The 13,214-nt window shown below is 47.6% G+C and overlaps 1 protein-coding gene across 15 annotated transcripts in view; it reads left to right on the top strand.

Annotated features, from left to right (window-relative positions):
* Positions 1-3,508: 3,508 nt before the first annotated feature.
* adgrb3 (adhesion G protein-coupled receptor B3) overlaps positions 3,509-13,214 on the top strand; it is a 920,539-nt gene continuing 910,833 nt past the window's right edge. For 10 of the 15 annotated variants that reach the window (XM_038800699.1, XM_038800701.1, XM_038800697.1 and 7 more), the window contains exons 1-2: positions 4,997-5,446; positions 8,322-9,120. In XM_038800699.1, the coding sequence (XP_038656627.1) occupies positions 8,337-9,120 (784 nt within the window). In that variant the 5' untranslated portion in view covers positions 4,997-5,446; positions 8,322-8,336. Of the gene's footprint in view, positions 3,909-4,995; positions 5,447-8,321; positions 9,121-13,214 lie in introns of those variants that run through there. The other 5 variants (XM_038800695.1, XM_038800692.1, XM_038800688.1 and 2 more) reach the window with 4 other exon arrangements.

Below are 13,214 nucleotides of genomic sequence, written 5' to 3'. Positions count from 1 at the left end.
GGCCAATCCACCTAGCCCGCACATCTTTGGATTGTGGGAGTAAACCACAGCACCCGGAGGAAACCCACGCACACACGGAGAGAATGTTCAGATAGTGACCCAGCCGGGAATCGAACCTGGGATCCTGGAGCTGTAAAGCAACTGTGCTAACCACTATGCTACAGTGCTGCCCCATGATGAGGCAACAGTGATTATGTCTTCTGTCAATGTTTTCTGCCTTCCCAATGTTTCATTGGAGGAACTTTCTGCCTACCCAACACTGAGTATCAGTCTAGCTGTCTGTTAACTTAGAGATGTGGGGGGGGGGGGGGGGGGGGGGGGGGGGGGGGGGGGGGTCGAGAGAGGTGGAGTGGAGGTGGAGCTGGGGATTTACTAGTGTACATGTGGAAACTGATACTGTGTTTTCGGAATGCCACTGAAGAACAGCTTACAGATGAGAAACAGGAGGAGGCCAAGGATAGATTCTTGGGGAATGGAAAGAGAAGCCATTGTAAATGAGCATTCAGCTACAACAGGATTGATATGAATGAAAGCGAGTGAGTATAATCCCACCCAGCCGGACGGAGGTGGTGAAATGTTAAAGCAGAATTTCACCTTCTGTGCTGCCAATAATTCATTTTGAAGGTAGAGAGAGCTGCAGATGGATTGGACCCCTTTTGTTTAAGGTTTCACGAATGACTCATGTCATTAGTAAGATGCTGATGCCTTTAGTCACAAAAATCTCAAAAACGATACAAGCGTTGAGTTAATTAGTTGAGAGGTTATGACAATCAGGAAAGTTTAAGCAGGCGAGGGCTCTTTACTCTGGAAAGGATGAAGGTAACTTTATAGAACTTCTTCATTCATATGGGGCGGTGGTGGCATTGTGGTGTTGTCACTGAACTAGTAAGCCAGAGAGCCAGAGTAATGTTCTGGGGACCCATATTCAAATCCCACCACTTCAGATGGTGAAATTTTAATTCAATAGAAATCTGGAATTAAAACCCTAATGGTGACCATGAAACCATTGTCCATTGTCGTTAAAAAACCATTTGGTTCACTCATGTCCTTTAGGGAAGGAAATCTGCCATCCTTACCTGGTCTGGCCTGCATGTGATTCCAGACCCACAGAAATGTTGTTGACTCTTAACTGCACCCTCAAGGGCCCAGCCTGCAATGCCCCATGCCCCATGGGCAGCAGGGTAGCATGGTGGTTAGCATAAATGCTTCACAGCTCCAGGGTCCCAGGTTCGATTCCCGGCTGGGTCACTGCCTGTGCGGAGTCTGCACGTCCTCCCCCTGTGTGCGTGGGTTTCCTCCGGGTGCTCCGGTTTCCTCCCACAGTCCAAAGATGTGCGGGTTAGGTGGATTGGCCATGCTAAATTGCCCATAGTGTCCTAATAAAAAAGTAAGGTTAGGGGGGGTTGTTGGGTTACGGGTATAGGGTGGATACGTGGGTTTGAGTAGGGTGATCATGGCTCGGCACAACATTGAGGGCCGAAGGGCCTGTTCTGTGCTGTACTGTTCTATGTTCTATGTCTATGTTCTATGCTTCATGCCTCAGTGGGGGTTTGACCTACCACAGGCAGTGAGGCAAGGTGGCGCATCCCAAATCAACCCCAGTCGGAAGAGGGAACTGAACCTCAATGCTATTGGCACTCATCTGTCAACCAAGTAGTTCCCCACAAAGTAGCCCAATTGCTACGACAGTGCACACTTTTACATATGGCCTGAAGCTACGAATAGTGATGGGAGAGGTTCCAATTTGTTTCCTTCACATGGCTGACTAGGAATCTCTCCCCACTCTTACCATCTGCCAACTAGGTGTGTGTTGGACAGATTTGCAATGAGGTGTGTGTTGGAAAGATACTCAATATCTTTGGCCACATCATGAATATATCTGTCCTTAAGCATCAAGTCCTGGAGTGAGACTCAAACTCCAGACTCCTGGCCCAGAGGCAGGGGTGCGACCCATTGTGTCACAACGCACTCCAGTCAACTCGATATGGAGATGTTTCCAATTGTGGGGGGTGCATAGCGAGGGAACAGAAATATAGGATAATCACTAATAATCAAGGTCTGAACATTCGGGGTGGACCATTTAGGACTGAGATTAGGAGAAACGTCTTCACCCAGAGAGTGATAACCTTGTGGAATTTGTTACCACAGAAAGCAGTCGAGGTCAAAACATGTCTTTTTTGAAAAGCAGTTAGCTATTGCTCGGGGTGAAGGGGATCAAAGGGCATGGGGTGGGAGAGAAGGAGGAAACCACAGTTGGATGATCAGCCATGATCGTAATAGGTGGAGCAGAATAGAAGGGCTATTTTATCAAAAGTAGAGGAGTCTAGAACTAGAGGGCATAGGTGAGAGGGGAGAGATACAAAAGAGACCAGAGAGGACATTTTTTCACACAGAGGGTGGTGAGCATCTGGAACGGGCTGCCAGAGGCAGTGGTAGAGGCGGGTACAATGTGTTCCTTTAAAAAACATGTCGACAGTTACATGGGCTGGGTAGGCATAGAGGGATATCGTCCAAATGCAGGCAAGTGGGACTAGCTTAGTGATAGAAACTGGGCAGCATGGACAAGCTGGGCCGAAGGGCCTGTTTCCATGCTCTAAACCTCTATGGCTGAATGGCGTCCTCCTGCTCCTATTCTCTCTGCTTCTATATTTCTATAAATCCAATGGAGAACTCGGGATATATTTCTTTACCCACAGAGCGGTTGAGAGGAATAGGGTCGGTGCCTCTACGTTGAAAATAGATGTATTGACGAAGGATGAACTAATCTGCAGCCCTGGCGAGGTGAAGGTGGGTGGGAGGGTGTGAAACACAAACATCGACATGGTCCTGTTGAGCCGAATGGCCTGTTCCTGTGCTGGAAAAGCAATGCAATGCTGTATAACTGGCAAAGGTCAATGGCGGGGGGGGGGGGGGGGGGGGGGGAGACAGAGCGACGAGATTCTTATTCACCCAGGAAGGCTGTAAATATGGGGTCTGACTGTGTTGAATCAGGGTCCGCGACGAGGTCTGGCGGGGAACTGGACTTTGGGGTCGCCTGCAGTCTACATTGGCATAGAGGAACAGGTTAAACCGCGTTTTAAAGCGAGCCCCAATTTGGCAAACCGCACCAACGATGCACACACACACAGAGAAATACATTGAAAAGAGGATTCAATGCAAATAAAGCATCCACTGGCTGCAATGGAGGTGCTAAATCACATCAAGTCCTCTTTTAAATCATTTCAAACTTCACATGACACTGAGATCGGACTGGAGCAAGATGAGCAGGTGAGTGGTGGAGAGAGAGGGTGTGTGTGTGTATCTGTTCGAAACACAGTTTAAAATGAGAAGGTGGTGGTGGGTGTACAATGTGACTGTGATGTAAGAGTTGATCTCGCCGGATTACTCCGGCCCTGTGAGGTCTGGGGACATTAATCCAATGGCTGCTACAGTTTAATTCGCAAAGTTAAAACAAACACACACAGATCCAATAATAAAAAGGGGAATCTTCAGCAAGCCATGTCGTTAACACCGTTGGGCTCAGAGGGCAAATCAGACCCGCCGCTTCCTCCCTGCCCGCACGCATCACAACCCGGCGCTAGTTTGGACGGATCTGTTCACCTGCAAAGCGTTCAAACAGGAGGCGAGAGTCAGTCGCCAGCCCTGCCCCTCCAATGCTGGTTGCCAGCCACTCTCGCTGGATAGACATCTGACAACAAGATGAAGCTCGGGCATTGAGCAGTAAGGGGCCGGAGAAGGTGCATGTTGGTGGAGAGGGGCTTTCTCCTGCATGCGGGGCTGTGCAACGCTCCAATACAGACACAGCGATGACTGTCCTTAATCTCCAAGTGTCTCTCTCTTCCTTCGCTAGAATATGTGCGTCTCATATATGCTGCCCAAGCGTACAATGTGTTGCCCGTCTTTAGGAGGTAAGGATTGTGTTATGTAGCCGCTGGCAATTGCTTTTCTCGAGATAACAGCGCCGCGGTTCTGCTGAAAGTCTGGGCTGTGGTTTTAAACCCGCGGATGCTCAGGCACAGACCGGATTTGTGTCATCTGAACGGCAAAGCTACAACACACACGCACACATACAAACAGGTCGGGTCGCTATCCGTTGGCAAATTGATTTGTAAGAACCCGACTCTACTGGGCAAAGTGGAACATGTGAATCTCTTAACCCCCCCCCCCCCCCCCCCCAACACTCTTCCCCTTCCCAACCCTGTGTAAATATTCCCATGGTGATCCCCAAATCCCGCCATCCCCAGTCTCCCCAATGCATCAGCGACACCAATCCTCGATCTAAAAGGCTGTGCCTAATTCTTCACCAATAAGTTTTCCTCTGCCCAGAGGTCAAGGTGCTGGTGGTGGGAGGGTGGGTGGGGGGGTTAGGATATTCCACTTGGTGAGTGTGGCTCAACCCGCTTGTGTGTGTGTGTGCAAAACAGTGCACATCCCTGAGTTAGTCTGCAACCACGGGAACTATCTGCCAATCTTAAGCACCCAGCTATTTCAGAAGTTAAATAGAAGCGCCCTCCCTGACCCAGGTCGGCAGGGGAGTTCGTCACTGCAGCAAAGCTGCACGTGCAATTTATTTTAAGAAAAAAAAACATGTCTAAAAGCCAGAGTGGTTTTAGTCTGTTCCAGAACTGAACAAAAAGGGAAACAAACTGGGATTGCGATAAACAACTGAGATGGTTAGGTTGGGGTGGGGGGGAGAGGGGTGAGCTTTATTTGCCCCCCCCCCCCCCCCCCACACTCCTCTTCTTACCCCCACCGACTGCCCCAGGTTCTGCGGGAAGGGACACTGGGGTAAAGTCTCCCCCCCCCCCCCCCTCAGAGAGGCGCTTGCTAATGTTTAATACGTGCCCACATCCCAGGCAGGGTGACGTGCGAGAGAGACGCGCAACCGCATCCTGAAGCCTCTGCTTTCTCTCTCGCTGTAGTGTAGCAGTCTGGACTACTCTTTACACCCCCCCCCCCCCCCCCCCTCTCCTTCCTCCATCATCAGTCCAGGATTCACTTCCTCCATGACATCTCGGGGGAGTCCGCCTCTGATCTGAATCTATTTCTGCAGGAATCTAAATATCTCCCCCCCCCCCCCCTCTCCCCTTTCCATCGCCAGAAACACTTTCCTGCTTCATAAAAAAAATAGCAATCTGATGAGTGTGATTTATCCCACCTCCCAATATACTCTGGGTCTCAAACAGAAGCAAAAAAGCCTCTGGTACTCCATCCGCCCGGGTTTATCACGGCACTTGCAGGGGCAAGCGAGAGACAGTAGAGACCAATAGAAATGCAAACATGCATTCTGGAGTTTAATGGCTTTCTGAAGAATCGCTTCGAATTGGTGGCCGCGTCTGAAGCTAAAATGGAAAGAGTTCGAGCCGACAAATGGAGAGTTTCCCATTCCACATTGGGCAAGTGTGTTAGTCACGTCAAGAAATAGGCACCGCTTTCGAATTGTGAGGTAAGGGCATGTTATTAATTCTCTCTACATCTTTGGAGACGGGGCTCGGTTAGTCAATAGAGAGAGAGAGACTGAGAGAAGCTTTTTAATGAGGGACAGCCAGTAATTCTCTCATCTGGGCTAACTGACTGGAAGAGGGTTGGTTTTGAAAGATTGTGTTCAACCCATTCTCTGGGGCAATTGATGCTGGAGGATTTGAGGAAGCGAGTTGTTCTGAGCTGAGGGGGATCGCGGGGGCTGGCAAATGTTCGGCTAGGAATGTGTGTGTGTGTGTGTGTGAAGGAAGTTGAGATGGGGAAGCGAGTCGGTGTGAGCGCCTCAGACAGCGGTGTTATGGCGCCGTCTATGTTTAACAGGATGGACGCCAGGGCTGCTTTTATTGTTAGGATATAAACTTATATCAATGCCTTTCACTGGCGACTTTTGCTTCAAATGTATACCCAGACATTTACACACAAACACACACACACACACACATATATACAATCCTGACATTTCCAGACAATTATACATTTTTGCAACAGTTGGGTGATATGTGAGCGTCCACTCGACGATAGGAAGATTATATTCATTTTAAAAAGAACACCTGTGGGAAAAGTGAATATATATATTTATTTTGGGGATATATTGGGTTTTCTGTGCCCCGGCAGAGCTGGACAGAGTGAGGATGTGGGGGACATGATCTGCTCGCTGACATCTCACTGTGACTTAGAGCGTCTAGCACAAGGGAGGAGGAGGAGAGGGAGGGGGTATAACCTCTGCATCAGATCTGCCCGGACTTTGGGTGCAGAACAACAACAATCCTTCCCAATGCTGCTTGGCAGCGAGCTCCCCAAACAGCTGGAGACCCAGGGGCCGCCTTTACAGCTGGGGTGTCCTTCCCCCCCAGCAAAGCCTCCGCTTCTATCTAAAAACAGAAAAAGAAATTGGCGGAAGGCGTCATTTGAATTAGACGCATTGGAACTTGTGCCAGCCAGTTTAGAGTTAATCTGAGCAGGGAGAGAGAGAGAGAGAGAGACAAGCGGGGGATTTGCAGCAATATCTTGCAGATTGGTGAAATCCTGAAGAGTGTTCAAATAGAAAGCGCCGACGCGATCTTTCCAACTCCAGCTCAATCCCATCCCTCCTCCTCCACCTCCTCCTGCTTCACTCTCGGTTGCAGTTGTTACCAGCCAAGCACCGTTCTCAGGTTCAGGAAACGCGTGAGCTGTGAATTTATAGAATATCATTTGAGGCGATCTCGGGGTGAGGGGGGTGTTACTGCCCTGAAAGGTCCTCGCCAAAGAGAGCGATCCTCACTCTCCGAGTTACAGTCGCGAAAATGTTGAGGACATTCTCATTGTCTTCAATCTGGTGACCAGCTCAGGTAGAAATACTTACCCCCTCCCCCCACAACACACACACACACACACAAACTCCTTGTCATCTTCTTTACACATTGGGGATCCGGCCGGTTGGAGGGGAGTGAAATACAGAGGCTTATTAAGAAGAAAGAACAATAATGATGAAGTTTGCAAGCATTGCAAAGCGCTCTTGCAAAAGCGGGGCTCAACTTTCAAGAATTACCTGGGGGAGTCTACGCCCACAGGCAGATGGACTGGACAGAGTAAACCGCCTGAGAGGGTTCTTAACTCGGGAGCTCTCTAAGTTGTGGCAGTATGGAGTGATCTAGTTTAACTTGGTTGAAGGCACAAGCCATCTTTATTGTTGCACATTGGGGGTCCTCGGAGCTTGGTTGCCTTTTTTCACCGCCCACCTTTGGCTCGGGGCACACATTTCTAAAATAATGCGGACGTGCTGGGAATATTTGAAACAGCAGAGGCGGGAAGGAGGGTTCAGGATGCATAATATTGTTCAAACATCACATAGAGCACCTGACTTGCATTTTTAAAAAAAAGTAATTTAACAAAAGCTATTACTAAACAGACAATCAGGATCCGTTGCTTAGGAGTGAGTTCCCGATTGCAATTAGAGCCACCTATCCTTTTCCTGAATTTTGGGTCCGGGAATGTTTTATTTATTGTGCAGCACGCTGTGTGTTGTGTGTGTGTGTTTTTTACTGCGGTTTTAGCAGCTCAATGCAGTAACTAACTAAAAAAAACAAGTCATACTAACAAAAGATCTCATTGTTCCCTGCCACATTATCCAGCATGGATGTCGTTTAAAATTCTTCTCGGTTGGGGAGTTGGGATAGCATCGGGGGTGTGTGGGGGGTTAAGCATTATTTCAGTAGAACTACCTTTTTTGCAATCACAGTGAGAGACAAGGGTTTGCTCCGTTAGACACTCTCTGACTGAATGAAGACTGCATTCGACAATCCCACGTCCAGCCTTATAATGAATACTAAATAGTCAATCTGGCTGTTAAAAGTCAGACAATCTATACAATGATTACAGTTGAGAGAGAGAGGAGAAAAACACCTCATTAATGTGCTCATTGATTAGCCTAGATTGATCCCTATATTTGGTATAATATTATGTATGCTCCCCTCTCTAAGTCCTTCTACTGTATCGTAGCCATATACATATTAACGTGACATCTGATAACGGATTGCCACTCGTTAGATATTTTGAAGGGACACTAGTCCATAGAGTGCGATGGATCGTTATTGGCTCTCGGCTCCCCTCTCCCTCCAACCTCTGAGCACGGATATTGGGAGAAGACCCGCCTGGTGGCGGTGTGTTGTGAGCCATCAAACCCTCCCGGCTCCCTGTGAATGGCAGAGTGCTCTCTCGGAGGTTGGTGCAGGCGCGCCTTGTGCTTACAGAACTCAGTGTTACTTGTATTTATTTTTGTATTATTCCCCCCTCCTCCCCTCCCTCGCCCCTCTTCCAACGCCACCCACCTACCCCCTTCTCTCCCTCTCTCTTTCTAGGCCAAATGCCATAGGATGAAGGCCCTTGGTGACCTGATGACTTATGTATTTGCAATCCATCTTCTGGCCATGGTTGGATTTAACACTGCGCACGACCTGTGCTCCAGCTTTGTTAAGGGAGTCATTTACGGGTCGTATTCCCTCGATGAGTTGTTCCCCCAAAACTTCACCAACTGCACTTGGACCTTGGAAAACCCGGATCCCACCAAATACACCATCTACCTGAAATTCTCCAAAAGGGACCAGGTTTGCTCCGATTTCTCCCTCTGGGCTTACCAATTTGACCATTATTCCCCCGAAAAGATACGGGAGCTCCTGGCGAGCAGTAAGTCCGTCGTCCACTTGTGCCAGGCGAGGAGTATGTTCGTGTTTTTGGAATTTGGCAAGAATTTCATCCAGTTGCGCCGCCTTGTGCCCGGCGGCGGGACGGTGGGACAGCCCCGCGGGAGAGGGCCGAGTGGCCGGCCGGCTTTCGAGTTCCTGGTGCTGAACAAAGTGAGCCCCAGCGAGTTCGGCTGCCAGGTGCTGTGTGGCTGGCTGGAGAGCTGTGTGAGAGCCGGGGGCCAGGTTGGAAGTGTCGGGGACGGAGGAGGAGGAGGAGGCAAGGCAAGCTCCGGGGCAGCCGCCTCCTGCGGGGTGCTGGACGCCAAGTGCAATTGCCAGCAGGATGTGATGACGGGCGTGGATGGACTGGATATGGTTCTACCTCTCAATGCAGATACGGAGGGCTGCCTCTCCGCCCGCCTCCACAACACTCACACATGCAACCTCACCGAGGGCAAGCGTACATCCAGGAAAGGTAGGCGTTCTTATAGTACCCCCGTGCATTCAAAGAGTACACAGAAACTTCGAGGAGCCAGTCATAAAGTAATCATAGGTGTAAATTACTTACCTTTATAATGACTGTGTAGATACAAATAAGGTATATGTTAGAGCCAGCACTGTGTAAAATCTGAGTGTGCCTAATTATATAGACATCCAAACAATGCTTTAATGGTACTAGAGTTATACAAATCGCTAGTGTCTAATCACAGCACAAATAATGCATATCTGTTATCAGAGTTAGCAATATCTAAAATCACATTGTGTCTAATTATTATACAAATGCAAATAATGTATGTGTTATCAGAGCTAGCAATATATATCACATTGTGTCTAATTACTGCACATATACAAATAATGTATGTGTTATGACAATTAGCAATATGTATCACTTTGTGCCTAATTACTGCACATATACAAATAGTGTATGTGTTATCACAGTTAGCAATATGTATCACCTTGTGCCTAATTACTGCACATATATAAATAATGTTATCAGAGTAAGCAATATATCATATTGTGTTCTAATTACAACACATACAAATAATGTATGTCATTAGACTTATGATATAAAGTCACATTGTGTCTAATTACTGCACATATACAAATAATGTGCGTGTTATCAGAGTTAGCAATATATATATATCACATTGTGTCTAATTACGGTACATACACAAATAATGTATGTTATCAGAGTTAGCAATATATCATATTGTGTTCTAATTACTACACATATACAAATAATGTATGTCATTAGACTTACGATATAAAGTCACATTATTTCTAATTACTGCACATATACAAATAATGAACGCGTATATTATTGGAGTTAACACTGTTAACAAAGCCACATTGTGTCAGTTTTGAAAAACCTTGCTCCACCTGTGGTCGGAAATGTTGAGCAGATTTGGAATCTCCTCCAAGCTCCAGGACATGCTACCTGTTCTGTGCTCGATTGCCAGAGGTGAAATTGCGAGTTCAGCGGATTCCTGAACTTGCCTGCAGCTTTTGCATAGAGGCCTGTGTTGTGGGTCTCTTCGCTTCCTATTTGTCTGTCTCCCTCTCTCTCTCTCTTGAGCTGTACATGGCAGAACCAAGAGCCAGAAATCCCATACCATTCTTTGCGGTCTTCAAAGAGCAGTGGAGGAGGGGGGTGGGTTAAAAATAAACAAAATTTCTTAGTGTTAAACTTGGCAGACAGAAGAAGCGCAGTGACTGGCGAGGAAGATGCATGTGACCAGCGGGAGGTGGAAAGAATTTAAATTTGAAAACATGCCTGGTAATAAGGAGGGTAACCATTCAACGCGGTTCTCAACTTGGTATTGCCATGTGTAACTGTTGCCTATCGCCTTTGTGGGGGCTGGATTGCTGAACCATTAAGATGTATAAATATTCCCATGTTCTGCAATTGGTGCAAATTCAGAAGTGACATTGTTTGAGAGACCGTCGGTTCACTTTCATTCCTTCTGACCATTCCCAGAAGGAATCAGATGCCAAACCCTCAGTCAACACTTGGGAATGAAAAGCAGAGGTGAATATTTCTAACACATGCTACCCACCCAGATTTGGTCAGTTCCTTTTGTAAATTGGTTGCAGCGTCGCCTGGTAAGCATTCAGAAACATTAAGCAATCTGCCAGTAAAAAAAAAAGTAGCTTCCTCTGCGTGGATAATTTCCCAGAAGATACAACACGACGCAGAATTGTGCAAGGGTGTGTTAGGTATAGGTAACGTTCGCAATTACATTATAAATCGCCAGCACATACTTAAGTCCGCTTGCCTGTCTGCCTTCGACCTAAGATTAACACTTATCACCAATGAATACTGCCAACTTGTGTTCTGACTGTTATCTATCGATCTGGGTAGGAGAAATTCGCAGGCAACATTCCGTCGAATTTAAGGGCGGGGAAGCGGGCTGGATCTCCGAGGCAGTAAGCACTAAGCCACGATGCTCGGTGCAGACAGGACGGGCCAAATGGCCTCCCTTAGCGCCGCAACAATCCCGCGCGATTCTGTGGCAGCAGGGTAGGAGTGTGAAGACTTCCAAGCAGCAAGGATAAACTCCTCCATAGCTGCCATCGGAACTCTTGAGATTTCAGGCCAGAGGGCATATCTTTGAGCTGTTGACAGGATTGTACAGTGCTGGGTTTACAGCTGACATAGCTCCTTGGCTTTTTATTTAAGGAAAATAAAAACTTGCCCAAATAAAGTGTGTTTTAAATATATATATCATATATGTATACGTATATGGCAAATTATAACGTTGGCCAAAGATGCAAAGTAAAAGCAAAATAGCACGTCCTCTGCAAATAGCTGTTAGCTCGATTTGAAGCTTATAATGTTGGCTTGATGACTGTCATAACATGTGCGGCAGGGAGCAGTGGGGTATCTCTCAAAGGTTCGCTCACAGCCTGATAGTCTGATTTTTAATGCTTCCCTGAGCAATGATATCTATTGTTACCGTATTACTGTTAATAACACCCCCCAGTTAATCAGAGTCGCCCCTTCAATAGTCCCATGACATTGAGAAGACAAAGCACTATTTGCAGCAACAACAACATTAATGTTCGCCGCCAATTTGGATGTTGTCCATCTCCTAACGACCTTGTCTTTTTTTTTAAAACCTCCTGCTTTATTTCTCACTGGGTTTATATATATATATAATATATATAAATTGTGTATTTAAAAATCTCTACAGGATAGAGCAGCTGAAGTCAAAGATTAGACCCACAGGAGTGTTAATTTTCGAGCTGAAAGCACTGGGAGGGAAACATGCTGGGGAACAGCTCTTTCGAAAGAGACAGCACAGCGCCACGGCCGAACGGCCGCCTTCCATGCTGTAAAAAAATAATCAGGATGGGACTTATGGGAGCGAAGACAATAATTGGATTCCGCCCTCCCCCCTCCCAGTAAAATTCTGCTCGCTCTAAAAACCCTTCAACTTGGTTTCAGCCACTTTCACGGATTTCAACGCTTATTGTGAAAGCCCCGGTCGCAATGAATGACACCAATGTGCAGGAACGCTCACTAAAACACACCACTTGGCTTCCACCAGTGACATCATCCCACTGCACGCAGAATGAATACAGAAAACGGATTAGCCATTACCCTCTTTTGAATGGGGCGGGGGGAACAAAACCCCAGTTCAGAATTAGTGGGTGGCTTTAAGGTTGGTAAATATGGGTGTTGGAGTTCGATGGGAAGCAGAGAGGGGGGGGGGGGGGGGGGGAGAGGGATGGAGGAATTGGTCCGATCTGAAATGCAGTACTGCCGAAATGCGCCCAGATTGCAGGATGAGGAAAGTGAGGGAGGCGAATTGGAGAGCTCTGTCAGAGCACGATGGGCCGAGTGGTCCCTCTCTCGCTTGAGGGGGTCAGTGAATCTGTAATAAGTTCGCGTGCAGTCTCACAGGGGACAATTGGTCTTTCACCTCGTGTTAAAAATAGACAACGTGAAGCTTCTCTTCCCAGTCAACAGAGAGAGAGAGGACGAGCCTGTTGGATTCCAGCTCACTGAATTTGCAGGGGACTGATGCTATATCCTGTTTAACGATCTTTAATACAAGGGCTCCGACTGGGCTGAACGTTTCAAAATTTCCCGGTCTTGTAGAAATGCGTTTATCTATCCATCTGCCTGTCGTTGCTTGGCTGGCAAACTGCAATCCCCAGCCACAAGCCATCCGGATTACTTCGCAGCACCGAGATTTCGCGTGACTTCTGCGCCCTCTACAGAAAGTTGGAAGAACAGAGCTTCTTCCACGGCAGCAAAACCCAGCACAACAAAAAAGCTGCAGGCTTATCAGCCCTGTCTTGATGCCCCCCCCCCCCCCCCCCCCCCCCCACTCCCCAACTCAAATAGCCGCAGGACCCCTCGAAGTGTGTGTTTGTGTGTCCGTTTTTGCTATAGACCGAAGCCCGTATCTGTGCAACACTGATTCTCACAGGGAAACCCCTCAGTCAGCACTGGACCCAAATTCAGCTGGATCCGAATGAGATTTTTAAACGCAGAACGACAGCTGAATGGATGGACCACAGATAATGGACAGATCTTGTGAAATCATTATGTTTATAAAC

This window comes from Scyliorhinus canicula, chromosome 6, assembly GCF_902713615.1.
Source record: "Scyliorhinus canicula chromosome 6, sScyCan1.1, whole genome shotgun sequence".
NCBI lineage: Eukaryota > Metazoa > Chordata > Chondrichthyes > Carcharhiniformes > Scyliorhinidae > Scyliorhinus > Scyliorhinus canicula.
This window is presented reverse-complemented; position numbering and strand designations above follow the sequence as displayed.